The sequence below is a fragment of the Perognathus longimembris genome, chromosome 2, assembly GCF_023159225.1.
Source record: "Perognathus longimembris pacificus isolate PPM17 chromosome 2, ASM2315922v1, whole genome shotgun sequence".
Lineage (NCBI taxonomy): Eukaryota > Metazoa > Chordata > Mammalia > Rodentia > Heteromyidae > Perognathus > Perognathus longimembris.
Window position 1 is genome coordinate 115,605,036 of NC_063162.1, and position 19,445 is coordinate 115,624,480.

General features: G+C 37.4%; 1 protein-coding gene across 5 annotated transcripts in view; it reads left to right on the forward strand.

The window, feature by feature from the left end:
• Positions 1-19,445, forward strand: part of Cdk14 (cyclin dependent kinase 14) — a 511,316-nt gene that overhangs the window by 390,795 nt on the left and 101,076 nt on the right. For all 5 annotated transcript variants that reach the window (XM_048339985.1, XM_048339984.1, XM_048339983.1 and 2 more), the window contains one exon: positions 2,230-2,278. In XM_048339985.1, coding sequence (XP_048195942.1) covers positions 2,230-2,278 — 49 coding nt within the window. The remainder of the gene's footprint in view (positions 1-2,229; positions 2,279-19,445) is intronic.

Sequence of the window (19,445 nt, forward strand, 5' to 3'; positions counted from 1 at the left end):
AGGTCCTACCTGGGCTGTTTGACTGTTAGCTTTACACAGACATAGAGATAGAGATAGAGACTTATATATTAAATATATTTTATACATATGTAAATATGTATATATGTACAATTCATAGAGAGATGAGAGATGATATATATGTAAGGATATAAAAAGTATACTCTAAAATAGCAATCAAAATAGTATGATAAACAGAATAACAAAATATGAGACAGTTGATGTTGATACTTTGATATCTCAAACCCATAATCCTAGCTACTCAGAAGGTTTAACTGTGAGAAGTGCAGTTCAAAGCCATGGGGGGGAGGGGCAGTCTGAGACTCCATCTAGACTGGAGATGTGGCTCAATAGAGCTCACTAGTAGTGAGCAAAAACCTAGGAAGCCAGGTGCCAGTGGCTCACACCTGTAATCCTAGCTACTTGGGAGGCTGAGACCTGAAGATGGCAGTTCCAAGCCAGCCTGGGCAGCGAAGTCTGTGAGACTCTTATCTCCTATTAACTGCCAGAAAACTGGAAGTGGCACTGTGGCTCGAGTGGTAGAACACTACCCTTGAGCACACAGAGGCTCAGGGACAGTATCCAGGCCCTGAGTTCAAACCTCACAACCGACAAAATAAAAAGCCAAGGAAGAGCTCAAGGACCTAATTTCAAGTCCTGGTCATCACACACACACACACACACACCACCACCACCACCACCACCACCACCACCACCACCAACAACAACAACAATAACTTTGTAAACAAGCAACATAGTCATCTACTAGCACTTACAAGTAATGTGTATTATGTGTAATATCTGACAATTGCTTCTTCTATGCTTTTATACAACTGGCAGCTCAGTAAGTTTGTTTATACCAGTACAACTACATTGTGCTATAACACACAATATCACTAAAAAGCATCTATCCACTCCATTGTAATCATATGAATGTATACAATATTACTGATCAAAGTTCCATTATGGGCTGCATTACTCTGTCTATATGAGACAATTTAATCAGATACAGAAAACTTATGTAAACTGATCAAGACCAACAAATCCAATATTAAAATCAGTACCGGCTGTGAAAACTGAAATTTGAAATGGAAGAGGAAATCTAAACGGGCCAGAAGGTATAAAAAGAAGCCCGAAGATGTTTTATCAAGCCCAGGTTTGACAGAAATGTGAAACACTGACACTATTGTTGGAAAGCATGTGGAGAAAGAGGGGCTTTTTCATTGCTGCTGAGAAAATTAGAAGCAAACCAGCTTCTGTCAAGATATAAAGTGTTGGTATTATTTGTCAAACCATTTTCTATTGAGGAACCTATCTGACAGAAATGAAAGCATTGTGTATAGAGATAGATGTGCCAGAGTATTCACTGAAGCTTTGTTTGCAAGGAAAAAAGAACTAGAAAATACCTATAGAGCCCTCAAATAAGTTATAGTCATTGTATTCAATGGAATGTTACTCATTTATCCAATGCAAGGTTACCTATGTTTTCTTGATTTGAAGTAATAATCACTATGTATGACTAAAAGTCAAAAAATAGCTTCCAAAGAACAGTTTATTATACAATCTATCTGAAATTTAAACTTTTAAATATATGGGCCTCGTATATGTGTATTTGTAAATAAATATGAAGAGGGAGAGACCTATGATGCTGTTAACAATTGCTGTATCATCAAAAATGAAAAGTGGGGAACAGTTGAGGCTACTAATCCCTATCTCAAGTTACTTTATTATTTACATTGGTAATTTCAAAAATCTAATAAGGTTTGTTCAACAAATGTATATACACACTATCGGACATGGGGAGTTTGTCTTTCACTATGTGTAAATACCAGCAATCATAAGAAAGGAAGCCCAGAATTAATGTATTTGTGTAGAGAATTCTTCATAGAGAAAACAGCTAGCAAGCCTCTCATGACCAACATGTCAGTATTGTGGGCAAATATTCTTAGAGTTTAGAGAGTGAAATTTCCATTTCTTATTTCAACACAAATGATTCCTAAAGAAACTAGACTGTGTAAGTCATCCTAGACAAATAAAATTTGTTTCATTATTTAAAATACTTTTCTCTCACAGTTTATAAGTTCCCCCACACTTAAGGAAAGACCTTGCCATAGACTAGCCATAGCTACTCTAACTATAACTGAGTCAAATACTCTTTTGTCTTCAGAGTGCTTCCACTATGTACAATTGATACCAAGATTGCTTATAATTTTTCTTTTCTTTTTTTTTCAGAACGTTTTACCCTGTACAGCTCTAAAAACCTCAGACAAGCATGGAATAAGTAAGTATTCAGATTTTGCTCATTTTCTTTCTTGCTTGTTCAATATTTATAACTTCTAGATTGTCACAGCATTTTTATACTCAGCCATTTCTTTGTTCATTTAGGTATTGAACTATTAAGAAATCCAATGTGGATTAAAAAGTGATCCATTTCATTGTATATGTTAACAATCATATTCTGTGTCTTACAAAATATTTTAGTACAAGCAGGAATGACACTTTCAAAAGGCAATAATAAATTGACTTTCTAGGTAAATGTTGACATCTTTGGGGCAAGATAAAATTTATATCTCTGATTTTTTTCAACTTGCCTATTTTTTCCATAAACCTGATTTAAGGATCCTAGATACATGAATATACTGTTTTCATATCTGTTCTCTCATCTGATCTTGTCGAAATAGTTGTATTTATTGGTTTCACAATTGTATAAAATACAAGGATATATGTTTTGCAAATTGCTCATGAGTGTTTTACTGCCAGTGAACTTGAGAAAATCATTAGAAGGTAAAAAGCAAGCAGAGTAACTGAGTCACTCGGTTTTAGTTGTGAGCATTACACTTCAAGCTATGTGGAAAAAATGATAAGAGTAGCTTCTTTGAATAAATAAACCATCAGTGACCACAACAATTTTGGTCTATGGAGATTCATTATGGAAATCTTACTTTTTACTGTCATGTTCGTTTGGGTACCATAAATTATGGAAATAAAAGCTAAAGGAACTTTTTCATATTAAAATGCTTCACATCATTATTGTCAGTATAGATAGTGGACAGCTGATTGCGAGGAACTGGTGGAATGAATATGCTAAGTCCTGCAGTGGTTTACTTAAATGGTAAAATAATTTATTCTTATTAAATCTGTACTTTGAAGGATACACTGGTATAATCATATTTGCCTAACAAAAAAGCATCAGTTCTCAACCTCTAGCATCTCTCCTGGGAGCCACAGCATATGCAGGAAGCCAATGCCTTTCTTCTCCTTTTACCAACCCCTTTCTCATCCCTGGTGGAGCTTATTCTGTGCTTATGCAAGCCATGTAATAATTCACTGTGAATACTAACAATCAAGCAGAGCACAGTCCTTTCTCCTAATTGCTTGAAAAGCTTAATCTACCAAAAAAAAGGCCATAATTCCTGATAATGAAGTTGAATTTTTAAAGTGTCACTTATTTATTTGTTCACTTATTTTCGTAGGCATTTGTTTATTCATTTATTATTCATTGCTAGGCAAACAGTTGAATTTCTAACTCTGAAGTAACAGGAAAATCTGACAGTTAGTACATAGCATAGCAGTTACATATAATATGGAAATGGACCACTAGAATGATATAATTAATTTAAAGTCATTTAATAAACTGAATCCCACCCGTAGGTTACTTTTTAAATATTTTAGGAAAATATTAAAAGTTGAGCTTAAGGTAAGATTTTTAAATCAACATGTCTTGTTTAACTCCATGCTATTTTAAGTACCCTTAAGTCTCATTTTGTGTTGCCTTATGGTTTTATTTCAGAAATACTAATACTACAATCACCACCAAAAATATTATTAAATATTACCTTTTGTTATGCTAGTGTTATGACCTGAATCTGGAGAACTGAACTCTACTTTTTAGCAAACTCAAAGGCACTAAAATTTAGAGCAAATTAAGAATTCAGGTACATCAATTACAGTATTGATTTTGTTTTTCCTCCAAATGGTTTGCAGCCATCTTTGACATTCCAACATCTCTCACTTTAGGAGAAAGAACTGTATTCAAGGACTGCTAACTATGTGCTTGATTTCTCCATTCCCCTTAACTCATTTGCTGGATTTCTCCTTTGTGCTAATTCATTTATATTTGTAAAATAAAGCCCTTTCTCTCATCCTGAAACAGTTTATGTCCATGTGGGTTCTTCCTGCGTAAAGAAGATTTTAGGCTAAATGGAGACAAACCTTAATTTTATATAAATACATGCTGTTTTCTGACTGCCTTCAAAACATTCCATTTTATTTCATTGGAGTTATAAGGGCTCTCCCTAAGTCTCTTCCAAATCTCCCTATTTATAGTTGTCTGACATTGGCATGGATGTGCAACCAACCAAGCATTCCAGCCACTTAAAAGATCTTTTATTATTTTGGCTGGAGAAGAAGCCTTAGTGTATGCTCTTCACTGAAGTGGAGGGGAAGATTCCAGGAACACATTTGTTTGTTTTGGAACTTTTTAACAGCCAAACAATTTGGGAGGTTTGAAAGTATTGAAATAAGAACCAAGGATAAACCACTAAGTCAGTCGCAGGAGAAGGATCTAAAAAACACAGCTCAGGGCTGGGGAAGTGAAGGCCATCCACAGGCTTCCAGTGGGTGCAGGTGAACCTGTTATGACTTTCCCTCACTATCTAGTTCTGCTTGCAATCTTATCTTCAGTTGAGGATGACTTGACTTCTCCTAGAACTTAAATTTTGAGGGATGTGAAGATAGGAAAGAAAACACATTCCTGATACATTTCAGTATGCCAGCCAAGTCATAAGTCCTCGTGTGGAAGAGATAGGCTGTTTTCTGACTTTGTGTTCTTGAACTTATCTTGATCTTTCCTTTACCTGACACTATATTTAACCTCCAAAGCCATATTTTAAAGACAATTTGCTAGATAGTTGTGTTACATATGCATAAAACCATACACAAGGTAATATTTAGAAGACTATCCTTAATTTCACTTTGAATATTTGTTAAAAGTATTCTATTTAGTGTTTTTATGTGAGTCAGTACCTTTTCAAGAGAGCAAAAGATCTTGTTTTCCATTCTTCTCTATTCAAAAATTCATTAACAAAATAATAAACTGCGAAGTAAATTAGTACTCTCAATTTCTTTGCCAGCTTGGAAATACGATGAAGGTCAGACCCTCTTTGTACACTAGAGGGAGCAGTTGAGTTGCATCAGATCATCTTGTCTCTATCCCCACCCCACTGTTATTTTTGTTATAATTCCTTTTAGTTCAAAGTAGCAGTTTTATTTAGTGCCCAAAGACTTTTTATATATTTTTCAAATAAATTATTCTCTGTATTAATTATTCACTTTCGGGGATTATTGGAGTGATGAGCTCTAAAACAGAGACCAAAACAGGTATTTTGTAATCTCAGGCTCTTAACTGGAAGGATGGCCTGTAGTTGATGCATTTATAGCTCTAAGGAGTTGAATACAGCAACAGAAGACTACATGGGAGTACAGGCACTCACCACAGTCTGCTTCCTGTCAGATGTAGTTTTCCACACATGAGCAGCCAGTTTTAAGGAGGTCTCTTGACTTTTGATACCAGTGCATGACACTGTTTGAAGGCCCCCAGTACTTACCTGCTTCCTTAAGAGTTGGAAAGCAAAGTAATTGCTGGGAACACTTGCTTTTACAGGAATGAGTCAGTAGGTGAGTTACTGAATGCATTTTGTGGGTGTGGTATAACAGACCCACTAAACCCCTTGCCACCTTAAGGGAGAATAATAGTTCCAAGAAATTGCAGAGTGGGTTCCTAAAAGGGAAAAGAGGAACACCTGAAATAGGAGATGCTTTCTAGGCCCTGGTGGGCGTTCAAGAGGACCTCAAAGAAGATAGAATTAAAGTCTGTCCAAAACCACAGACGGGAGAAGGATTCCAGGAGGATGAAGAGGAAGCGATCAGAAGGATCGCCAAAGGCTGGGTCACTAGAAATAGCAACAGCATAAAAGTAAAAACATATGGCACACATCTAGTCAAAACTCATTGCTCACAGCCACAGTGGTGATGGAGGAGGTAGTGGTCAGTAACATTCAAGCAGATATTTGCAGTCCAGAATTTGCTTTCACAATTCAGTCACATCCTCTTACAGCAGGTTTCTGAAATATAGGACAACTACTGTTATCTTCATTTTATAGCTTACAATGAAGCCATGCTCATGGCCAAATGATCAATCCAAGTGAAAATGACTACTCTTCAGTGAGTGGCTGCTCAGTGCATCCCATTAAAAGAACCTAGTATTATCAGTTTAAAACTCTTATGCTCATAAGGATTTACATTAAGTAGTCTGGTGTTGTTAATGCTACAACTTGCGAGGGGGGGGAGGGTGGTTGGAAAGATCTCTTCTAGAAGTGTTTTTACTCTTGGTCTAGGTTGTATGTAGCGTAAAATAAATAAATAAACCAGGATAGTGCAGAAAGCTGACTTCTTCCATTCCTGGGGAAAATGTTGTATAAAGGAGGCTGACCACACACCAGCAGCTTAGCCATCTCCTGCACCATCGCTGGGGAGTGGGCCAGTGATAGAATATGGGTTGGGCTGCAACCATAAAGTTCTATAGCTGACAGACCTGCCAGCCAGGCATTCACAGCCAGAACGTGAAGCTTGTCACTAACATACCTCTCACTCGCCCCAGGAACTTACCCCTAACATTTTGCATTATTGTCAGGCTTCTTGTCCATGCCTCAGTCTCTACCTTCTCCCTCTCTCTCATATTAATTCACTGTCATTATCTCTGATAGTAGCTGAGGGCAGTCCCTCTGTTGTTTGCACAGGTTTTTATTGTTTTAGTTCCCTTTTGAATGGACAAAGAAAATATCCATCTTCTCTCTTACTAATTAGCGGGACATGCCAGGCTTGGATGTTGGCAAGAGCCAGCCATTAGTTTTCAGCCTTTCAGATTACGTATTGAACTCCTCATCCAAAAACACTCACTTCTGTTGCATCTGATACCACCCTTCTGCCATGCAGCTCATTAAGGAGTAAAACCCAGCCACACTTCTAAAGCAGCAGAGAGCTGCCAGGGGCAGGTGGGCTGCTCTTTTCCTCTCGGAGGAGGGTGAAATTGGGGTTTCTTGAGCTGTCTATGGAACAGATTTGAGTAGTATGAACTGGACTCAGTCCCTCCCAAAATGAAATGGGCATCTGTATTCTGTGATTGCTATGAAAAATGACCACCAATGCTTTGGCATAAAGTACCACAAACATCATCTCACATGTCTGTCTGAGAACTACTTAAATAATACAAAAATCTGCTCTAAGAATCCCCCAAATCAGCTTAGGCTCTTTCCTGAGGGCTGGTGAGGAGCTGTTGCCAGGCTCATTCGGGTTGTTGGCAGCTTTTGGTTCCTTGACTGAGGTCCCCAGTGTCTTTCTCCTTGTCAACCAGGATTTGCCACCAGCTCTTAAAGGCTTCCTGCATGCTTCAACCTGTTACCACCTCCCCCTTCACCTAACTCCACTTCTCACGGTTCTCCCTCCTGCCCCATCTTTTCTGCCTCAAACAGAAGGAAGTCCTCTGCTACTGAAAGTTGATTCACTTAGATGGGGCCAATCTACCAAACCCAGTTGATGTCCTCATTGTGGGAGTGAAACCTTCATCACATTGGCAAAGTTCCATTCACCATAGAAAGAGCTCCAGGGGTTAACAGCTGGACATCTTTGATGCATAGAGTGGGGACTAGTGTTTCCTATAAGTCAAGAGCCACAAGTGAAGCACAGCAAGGGAGCAAACCCAGCCCTCACCATGTCACTCACTGTCTACTCCGTCCATCTGGTGACAGGCAAAGGCCCTCCCACTCTGATGCTGTCCCAGTAGATAATCTGGAAACCAGGTCCATCCTGAGTGCAGAGAAATAGAAGATCACACTCAGGAAGGCCCAGGACAGTTAAGCTGGACTTCTCTATCTGTACCACCCATTATTGTAGCCAGTATGTTGCTGTGGACTCTTGCCTACTTAAATTGTGGCAAGTATTCAGGAACTAAAATTTAGTTTTATTTAAATTTAATTAATTTAAATGTAAAGAGACACCTGTACTGAGTAGCTATCATCTTGAGAGCAGAGTCCCAAATCTACATATGAAATATTCATGTGTTAAAAGACTGCACAGGCGTGCATGTCTGATATTTGAGAAACTGTTGAAGGGTGTGAAATTCTTTTTTCAGTTTACATTCTTTTTTGTATTTTTGTATTATTTAAGTAGTTGTGCAAAGCAGTTGCCAAAGTGTCCAGAAATCTTCCTTTATATTTTTGCTTCTCACCCCCATCTTTTTATTTGTAAATACACTGAAGAGATAACAGCTCTGGTGGCTCCCATAGTACTAAATCTATGAAGGGAACGGTGGCAGTATCAAAGAACCTGGAGCTGCAGAGCTCCCTTCCCCTTCCCTTCTCAAGCAGCCATGTTCTTTGCTCCTCAGGGGTACTGTTTGTTGCAGTCATCTTGCAATCATCTCTCTCCCCTCTCCTCTTCTTCCTCCTCTTCCCCCTCCTCCTCTTTCCCTTTCCCTTCATCCCCCTCCTCTTCCCCTTTCCCCCATCCCCCTCCTTTTTCCCTTCCCCTCTCACCCCCTCTTATACGCCCCCCCCTCCCCCCCACCCCCCCCCCCCCCCCCCCCCCGCCACCATGGGAACTATTGAGGGTGAGTCACACAGTTCTCTACCCCTTTTGAGCTCCCTGAAGAATTCAACCCCTCTGCTCTACTTCCCGCAACTGCATAGGAACTACTACTGAGAAAAACTTCATTTTCCAAATAAGCCTTCCAAATCAGTGCCAGTGGGCCCCTGTGGATACATAATGTTAATTCCCCTGATTTGGGCTCCATTTTGCTCCACATTTGTGAATGACATTTTCTGTTAAGAAGACATCTACATTTTAAAGTGGGTTCAGCTTCCAAAAGAATAGTGAATGTAGAAAATGTAGAAAGCAGTGATTGTTTTAAGCATCGTGTCATCTTTTGTCCACGTGGCACCCATCTTTTATCCTGATTGACTGGGAGCAAGCAAGGCATCCTCCACTGGAAGGCTTCGGCTTGCTCGGAGGGCATGTGTACTAGAATGTTCCTGGTGATGGCATGCGCCTGACATCTTCTGTGTTTGTACAGAGTAGTCTTACTAACTTTCTAAGGGTATATAGCCAACAAGTGTTGATAAGAATCAAGAAAGAAAAACAGAAAAGAAGTCTTTACAAGTTAATTTTTTATGCATTTGGCAAGAAAATGCCAGAAACCTGCATCACAGTTGGTACTTGTATTTTGAGGGCTAAGATTTTACTTGATCTACCACCAAACCACATAATCAGGAAGCTCATTAGCTTCTGAATCTCCATTTTTCTGTTTGTTTGTTTTTAAGGCTTTTATACAAGATTACTGTTAATCTTTACAGAAGCTATGGTTGTGATACCTAACTAACTCCAGTCTAGCAAAGATTAGTTCACCTCTCTTCTGTTTATTAGCATTCTCTGTCCCCTTCTGCCTGAGAGTTTCATTCAGGCCTAAATAAGCAATCCTGCTTGAACGTGGATAATATTTCCTATATAAGGTATCCTCAGTCATCTAGAATATTCTTCTATATTCCTGGGGGCATTTACTTTGCTGTTGGGTCTTTTCTTTTTTTTTTTTTTCTTTTGTAAGTACTTCTTATGTAGAAACAAGATTTCATTTCCCTCAACATTTCCTTCCTAAGAGTGATCTGTTAACAAATAGCATTCTACATAATTAATGTAAAACTGTGATTTATCCTAAATCTTGAAACATGTCTACCAGACAAATTTCCTAATTAGACTGAAAGAAACTCATGTATAAATCACTACTACCAAGTTCAAATTTACCAACTTCAGTATCTGCCAGGCCTTTTCCATGATGCTGTCTGGACCAGCAAGGATAAACTTGAGCCAGGTCCCGAGCATTTCTCCTCTTGACTCAGTGTTTCAGTGGTAAGATGGAAAGTATTTTTTCTGGCTATTTGAAGCATTGGAATGAAAGTAGATACCTTATCTCTTGGAACACAATGGACAAGGACAGGAACATTGTCTAGCTAGGTCTTTCATCACTGGTGAAGAGAACAGGCAAGGGATCCAAAAGTATCTGACCTTTTCCTTCAATGAGCTACATCCAGACCCCTGAGATATAGCTCCTATGTTGTGTTTTTGTTGTTGTTGTTGTTGTTGTTGTTGTTTGCCAGTCCTGGGCCTTGAACTCAGGGCTTGAGCACTGTCTCAAGGCTAGCACTCTGCCACTTAAGCCACAGCGCCACTTCTGGCCATTTTCTATATTCATGGTGCTGAGGAATTGAACCCAGGGCTTCATGTATATGAGGCAAGCACTCTTGCCATTAGGCCCTATTCCCAGCCCCTATGTTGTGTTATTTTATGTAACATATGACTGAGTTTAATAGTATATTTTAATATCTTTACAAAACAAAAGTACATATGCACAACTCTCATATACTTTGCTGTCTTACCCCAAAAGCATGTTTATACACCATTTCAACATTATTTTCTGACTCAAAAATCCAGTGATTTTTTTTTACAGTTGAAATCTCATGTATACACACACACACACGTGTGTGTGTGTGTGTTGAATACCCAATCTACAAATGATATATAAGTGAACAGAAATACAATGCAAAGGTATGCATATTCTGGCCCTGCCTTTGTTGCATCGTTACACTGCATAACTTTTAGATCTATATGTGAAATCTCCCTTAGTCCTCAGCCGTGTTTAATCCCTCCAGACTGGATATACAAACATGATGCCAAATAGAGAACTTCCTTTAAATTATTCAAATCTCCCTATAAATGATTTCCCACTCTTTCCGAAATGGAAAACATTTGATCATAAATTCAATTAAATCAGTCATCATCTTTGTGATGTTTGTCCAGCTAAATCCTTTAGTGGCTAAGCCAATAAACAAACCATCTGTGTGTGTGTGTGTGTGTGTGTGTGTGTGTGTGTGTGTGTTATGGCTGTTGCAGAAAAACTGATTTGAAATAAAGATGGATAACTCATATTTAGACAGGATTTTAATCACTTTATTGCAGCCAACATTTTAAAAGATTTAACTCTTAGGGACAGAGTAATATTTTTTTCAACTTACTTGCTTTGATTTGCCAATTTGAATTTTAGATCAAAACAGATACTGTTACTTTGGAAATACTATTAAAGATACAGCATGCCACGCTGATCCACCCTTCTTCCTCTTTCTTCTGTGCTTTGTCCTCCTTAGCTAAAACAAAGGCAAAAATAACCATGGGCTTACTTTTAAATTTCTTCATTAAAATTCCACCATAGGACTGTAGTGATATGTATGATTTCTCTTATGTATGTCAGCCTAAGATGTAAGATTTATTAGTCTTATATTTATAAGACTTGATTGTTTCTCATTATTATACTAAAACCCTTTATATAAATAGATATCCCCAACTCCTTCTCTCCTTTAAAAAGAAAAAAATCTTATCTTTGCTAATGATTGCACTAAGTCTTATTGATGCATATCTTTAGACACATATATTTCATGAAGCCTGTAGAGGGCAGCATATTCTGGAGGAAAAACATTACAAAGCAGCTAGGTCTGTCCATAAAATATAAGGTTAAGTACCTATATATGTTTTCCTTTAATAAAGCAGGTGAAATGTCTCTAGTAGACAGCCCAAAACTGCCACCTGTTTTTAATGTTGTCCCTTGTCTGCTACTCGTGGAATCTGTTTAGATGATAGCTATTTTTTTTCTTATTTATTGTCAGAGTGATACACAGAGAGGTTACAGTTTCATACATTAGGCATTGGATACATTTCTTGTACTGTTTGTTACCTCCTCCCTCATTCCCCCCTCCCCCCTTTCCCTCTCCCCCCATGAGTTGTTCAGTTGGTTTACACCAAACAGTTCTGCATAGATGATAGCTATTTTTATGAATTGACTCAACTACTCTGATGTTAATTAATCAAGTATTATTACAGTTCCGGTGTGTGTTTGCTTCCAAATAGAATTAAACGCATCATTATATTTATGAAGATAAATACAAGTGGTATTTTTCTATTTGTGTTGTAGTTTTTTGTCGCCCTGAATAAGTTTATAATTTGACTTAAATTGTACCTATACCTCTAATGTTAGTTGATAGTTACATGAGGCTTTACTTTTGTATCTTAGAATTCTGTTGTCTTTTACATTATAACCACCAAAGGAATTCTGCTGTCTCTTATTTGTCTCAAGGAAATAAAAAGCATTCCTACAGGGAAATTCAGTTCCCTTCTATCCATTGTGGATTTTAAAAGCTTGAAATATGAGTTTCTTCTTGGGTTGCCAGCACATCTCTATGGTCAGTCTCTGACCTAAAACTCTTCTCTATTGACAGACTCATTGATTTTCTTAATCTAATCTCTACTCTTCATCTAAATCGTGAAATCCACCCAGTATGTGAACAATTCCTTAAAGAAATTTCTGGGAGCTGCATGAAATCTTTTAAGGATACAGGATTGTACTACACAATATGTCAACAAGCAATGGCAGACATATTCTGCATCTTCATGTTCCAATATAGTAGTCTCTAACTACATGAGACTTACAATGTGGCTAGTGTAACTGAGGAACTGATTTTTAATTATTCATTTAATTTTGCTTTATTTTGTTAGTTGTATATGGCTGGTGGATACACAGTTGGCAATTGGACAGTATATAGTAGATATGAATTCTGACCACTTTAAAGCAAGTGTTTTGCAAGGGTATATTTTGAGATATATTAGGTTCTTCAGCTAAAAAGAAATTTAAAATTCTTATAAAAACTACTGCCCGTGTTTTTGTTTTCTCACTTGTTTTTTTCCCCCCTCATATAACTGTAGACTGAAATCCCAGTCCTCTGACTCCACCCCAGGGTTTACTTTCACTCAGAACATCTGAAAGATTTTCATATTTCAGATTCTTCAATTTTGTTGAATATTGAACATATTTCTCTTGGGTATCCAGAATGGAGTTTCAAAGCGTGGCTTCTGGCAGAGCTGATTCTGTGGGTGCTGGCCGCTCACAATCTCTGCCTCGTACCTGTTTATGTCTGCTTTTCCTAAATATAAAAGCAAAACTTAGAAAATGTGCTAAAATGTGCCCAGCCTCACACAAGCCCGACATACATTATTAGCATATTTCCTAAATTGGTTTTATGTGTGCATCTGTGTGTGTGTGTGTGTTTGAGAGAGAGAGAGAGAGAGAGAGAGAGAGAGAGAGAGAGAGAGCAGGAGAGAGCTATTTACATTGACTACAAATAAGGTCTCAGTATGTACTGTCTGTTTTGAAGTGACCTTAATATTCTTTTGAAATTTACTTCTAAGTTCCTAGGTTATCTGATGAAATATTCCTCTCTCTCTCTCTCTCACGCATTAAAAAATGCTTTCATATCCTTACACATGAACTGCAAACTCATGTCTTCCATGTTCTATATTTTGCTGATACTGTTGGCTATAAAACACGGACTTTTTTTCAATATATGTCATGCCAACAGCTTCTGACTCATATTAAAGATATGCCTGAATATGCTCTTACCTATATCTACCTAGAAATTATAGTTTCACCTCAAGTAATAATATGCAGCTTTTCAATTCTGCTCATATTTTATTTCAGTTGTGAAGATAGATGGCTCAAAATAAACATCTGTAGCCATCATGCTGTTCTGTACTTTCTTTAAGCCATGAATGTGGAGACTGACACCTTTCTATTACAAATCATTTTAAAGCCAGATCCAAATGTGTAATTAAAATGACGAATAAAGGAATGTACAGATCAGAAGTTATAGTGACGTTCAAAGGCAGATATATATATGCTTACCATTCAACCATCCTTTGTAATTTCCATTCCTCCCAGATTCATGGCCTCCTCCACATGCAACAGGAATGCATGTGTGATTGGTAGTTGGATTGCTCATTAGAAGAGCAACCCCTCAGATAAACCTAGGATTTCTCTCCCCACAAGGCATGACAGAGAGAAGTCGGGTGAGATCAGGAAGTTCATATGAATATGGAGTAGTTTTGGGATGTAGTACTGAGCTCTCAAGAAAATAGCTTCCCCCTGCCCCATGCTACAATGGATGGACTTTCTATTAGTGGCCATACAAGTTATCTGAATAGAAATCTTTCTGTTGAATTCTGTGAAGTAGCAACTATTTCCATTTGCAGACACTGAGCACTGGGCTGGGAATATGGCCTAGTGGTAAAGTGCTCACCTGGTATACATGAAGCCCTGGGTTCGATTCCTCAGCACCACATATATATAGAGAGAGAAAAGCCAGAAGTGGAGCTGTGGCTCAAGAGGTAGAGTACTACCCTTGAGCAAAAAGAAGCCAGGGAAAGTGCTCAGGCCCTGAGTCCATGCCCCAGGACTGGCAACAAAAACAAAACAAAACAAAAAAACAGATACTGAGCACTGTAAGCAATTTTGATAATGGTGATGCAGGCACATATAAGTTCATGTAAGTTAAGGAAGAACATGAACAAAGATCAAGAACTTGGAAGTAGAACACAAATAATTATTCTTAAATTATGCATTTATATTCTAATGAAGGAAGAAATGATGTTTCGAGGTTAATTTAATTTATAAAACATTTTCTGTAACTATTTTTAACCTCTCCTGCAGTGTGTTCTCTTTTTGTTTTGTATTGTTTTGTTGTGCTGGTCATGGTACTTGAACTCAGGGCTATCCCTGAGCTTTTTCACTCAAGGCTAGTATTCTACCACTTTGAGATACAGCTCCACTTCTGGTATTCTGGTGGTTAATTGAAAATAAGAGTCTCATGGACTTTCCTGCCTGAGCTGGCTTCAAACCATGATCCTCAGTTCTCAGCCTCCTGAGTTGCTAGAATACCAGGCTTGAGCCACTGGTACCCGGCCAATCTGTTCTCATATTAGCAACATTAGCTGATAATATAACATTAGCAGAATAAACTATTGTCCAGATTTTGAACTAAAAAAAAATACAAAGCAATCACAATACAAAATACTTTCTCCACACTAAATTTAGCACCTACCATATAAGAACATGAAGTATTATAACCCCAAACCCATGACACAGTTAATCTGATTTCTAGTAGATATCAGTTTAGTACTGTGAAACTCCGAGAGCCTTGGTTTAGATGTTTGTAGTTCACTTTTATTTGGGGGCCATTGGAACAGAAGGGCTGGTGAGAAGAAAGGAGAAATTGAGGAGAAGCTTTTAAACTGTTGTCTTGGCCATCTAGACTTGAAGTCAGCACCCTGTGCCTGCTGGACAAGAGAAAACCAAGTTATATTGCACTGAGATAGAACAGGGAATCAGGAACTAATCTAGGCAATTCATAAAACAAGAACAAATTGAAAGAGGACTAAGCATAGTAGGAGTACACGGGAGACTGGCAGAGAAGGGAGGATACTCTACATGACACAAAACTTTAAAATTCAGTGGCAGATTCTCAGCATTCTGTTTATCAAGACAGTGTTTCTTGTTTAAGACAAATGAGATAATACTGAAAACATTTTTACTGAAGGTACTCATCATTTAGTGAGTATTTTTAAGTTATGAGATCTCTTATATATTAGTTCATTGCTGGTTATAATCCTCCTGTTTTGTTTTCCCCTATTAATTGCAACTCTCCAAAGAGGAGTTTCCTACAGAAGGATGTAATCTGATTTGAGCAAGAGTTTTCCATCTTTAAAGGAGCTCCTTACTGCACTTAGTAGGACCAGTAGAAGTTTCCTTACATACAAATATAGTGGATAAATAGAGCTGACGTCTGGGTTTATTCTTAGAACACAAGGCTGGGCTACACAGCATGCCAACTGCTTTGTCTGCATTATCTCACTTAATCCTGAGAACAGCTCACAAATATTTTCCCTGTTAGACACATTCAAGCTTCTTTTAGAAATTTTGTTTTCCTGTCTTCAAAGCAGACCTTTAAGATTTTCCTCACTTGCCATATTCTGTGTAGTAGGGCTGGGACTTAGGCACTTCATTGCCTTCATAATTTTCTCAATGTCAAAAAAAGTCTCAGTGGTTACTTTTTTTTTTTGCCATTCAAGGATTGAATTTAGGGTGTCACATGGCCACATGGCAAATGTCATGCCACTTGAACCATACCTCTAGTCTTTTGGATTTTAGTTTGTTTTTCAGATAGAGCCTTGCTTGCACTTTTGCCCAGGCCAGCCTTGAACAGAGATCCTCCATTCTCCCCCTGCCTCATTCCTGGGGTTACAGGCTTGTGATACACGTTCAGCCCCCAAGATGCATACAATTTTTTACAGAATTAATAGATAATTTCAGTGTTTTCTATCAAATGACCTACTCATTCCCAGATGTCAGTCTCCTGGAAAACACCAGTGCTAGTGAGGTTATGGAAAGCTAAGCCTTTCTGATTGCTGCTTGTGGGCTTGAAGACTGAAAAACAACATGGCAGCTACTGAAACATATTGAGGGGCCATAATGGTATCACTCATGTTCAAGAAATTGGATTTGACGTCATCTGAATGTTGTGGTTCCTGTTCTCCTAGATCTTAACCTTCTAGAGTAGTGCTGACAGAAAGTAAATAATAAACAAGGTAAGTTCAGAGACTGCTATGTGGGGTGATGTGATTTGAAAGGCTACTGGCAGGTACCATGTAAAGGTACCTACAAGTGAGCATGTCACACAGTAAGCAAAGCACTCAGTAACTACTGTGAATTTGAGAGAGGACAGGGGATATTAGACAGTAGAGACAGAGACCCAGCATCAGTAGTGGCCTCATGGGCTACAGGTGAAAAAAATTTTTTGTTTCACTAGAAAGCTTAGGAGATTGTGTATTGCTTTGTAATTTTACTCGTTGGCGTTTCTTTTGAAAAAATAAATCAACCAAGTTACAAACTAGTTACCAAAGACTTTCATTAGTGGGATGCAGATTAAATTTGTTTTGAAAAGGATGCCACCAATTTAACAAAGATTAAGGGAATAAGAATATAAATTTAATAAATCAAGATTGTGAACCCAATAGAGTATTATGCAATGTTAGGAAGACTTTTCAAACAAGAAACTCTTATGAATTGAGCAGAGTAAGAAATTGTATTCATACTTATACCATAAAACTATTAACATGTCTTTGATTTATGATTGAAATGTAATACACATGATGAAAATTGTGTTGGAACAATAGAATATTTTGAGGGCTTGTATTTCTAATTTCAAAAATAGTCTTTAATGTCATTGTTTCAATAAAGAAAACACATTGCTTGACTTGCATAAAATTTCTCTTTATGGTGACAACAGAGTTTTGGGAATAGGTGATGGTAATGATTGTATGATACTGTAACAAATTAATGCTACTAAGTTGGATAGTTAAAATATAGTCAAAATTGCAATATTATATGTATGAAGTGTTAATGTACACAATTTACGAACACCAACTATCTTCTATAATTATCAGTTAATACAGTTGGTTTCCCCTACAATATTCTTCATACCCAGTTTGTGTCTCCCACACACCAGAGTTGGTCTTGGTGACCGATAGCATACAGCAGAGGTGATTGCACATCAATTTCAACTTAGATTATAAAAGATTACATCTCCCTTGGGCTCTGGATAATCTCCTTCTTATCACTGACTCTGGTAAAGCCAGTAATCATGTTATGCCCCCCAGCCTATAGGGATGCCTATTTGGTGAGAAAATGGAGTCTCCTCTCAACATCCACGTGATTGAACCATCTGGGAAATGGACCCACCAGTCCTCATCAGGCAGGTTCACATGACTGTGCGGTGATCCTCAACTTGATATTGTTCAAAGCCAAAACTACCCAATTAGGTTTTATCAAATTCCTGATGCTCAGAAACTGTAGATGATAGTAAATATGTTTTTGGTATTTAAAAAAAGAGAAAGGAAAAGGAAATACAAACTTTTCCATCTTCCATTATAGCTATCTTTATGTGTATGTGATAAATACCAACTTGAAGTTCAATTATCTCTCCTATTCTATTAATGGAAGTTCTTAGTGTGGCAAACTATCTACCTACCTATCTATCTGCCTATCTAGAGAGATAGAGAGAGAGAAGCAAAATTAGATTTTTTTTTTATTGTGGACTCTCACAGTATGACAACCTAAAATATAAAATTCCTCTAAACATATTTTGTATATGGTATAGGTTTGGTATAAATTATCTACGTGAAATATTGAGTGGTAACATAAAAGAAAAGAATATTCCCTCAAAATAATGCAGTTCTTAGGGATATCTAAATGTGTGGATTGTAAGTTTGTTTTTCAGTAGAGAAAGTAGAAGTGCCAATTTAACCTCAATATGCACTTAAACCTAAGTTTGAGAACTTTGAAGAGAACTGTTTTAAATTCAAGGTGTGGAAAGGAAATCTTATGTGAAAGATGCATGCAATTATTAATACACAACTAACATAATATATACAGATATTAACAATACAGATATTAACAAATACAGACAACAGCCCTGACATATTTGCTTGGACCTCTACATACAAAATAAATACATCTATTTGATTAAAAGACACTATCTTTGGATGACAGCCATATAAGAAGTTTTTGTTTTATACCTTTCATGAATTTATAATTGTTCTAGAGTAAACATGTCTTGTTTATAATGAGAAAAATGAATATATAAATAGAGCCTTCAGATGAGACAATGTAGAGAGGTGAGCGCCAGCTATGAAGGCAAGAACATATTCTCACCCACTGTGTGACCAGGGCCATGCTGTTCTATTCTCTGAATCTAGCTGTCTCATGTGCAGGTAGAGGAACAGTGGAACAGAAAGCAGAATGGAGGAGAGATATGTGAAGACTTATACACTTATACACTCATACAGTTAACTTATTTTTTCTATATCTTCTCAGTATAAAGCAAAGGTTACCCATTCTGGCTGGTTAGGTCTTCTGTGACCCACAGACAATTGATTCAGTATACAGAATGGGGTACACTGTGTGACAGGGAAGACAGGCTGGAGACTCCCTGTGGGTGCCATCAGCCTTGAAAGGGAGTTTTAATTTTTATTTCTTAGAACACCAGACCTTTATAGAGGACACTCAGTTCTTTTCTGGATACGTAAGTGTAGTTCCTCCTTATCAAAATGAAATTATATTTTTAAATTCCTGATGTATTTGTTGTATAGTAAATAAGCTAAACTTGATTTTCCAGCAAATAGACTCTTCATTTGTTTGAGCTAAAACTCCAGTAATCTGTGAACTCTGATCTAAAGGAACTTTCTTTCAAGTTTATTTAAATACAATATTTTCGGTGACTGTCTCCAATTCTAATTATGTAATAGCTTTAATATACAAGACATCAATTTTTTAGAGGATGGGGAAACAACACTTTTATACCAGGATAGAATGCTCAACTATATATCTTTTACTCTTTAAAGAAATTCCATTTTACATTTTCTTATTGTCTTGGATCATGTCCAGTCTGCAAAGAAATAAATAT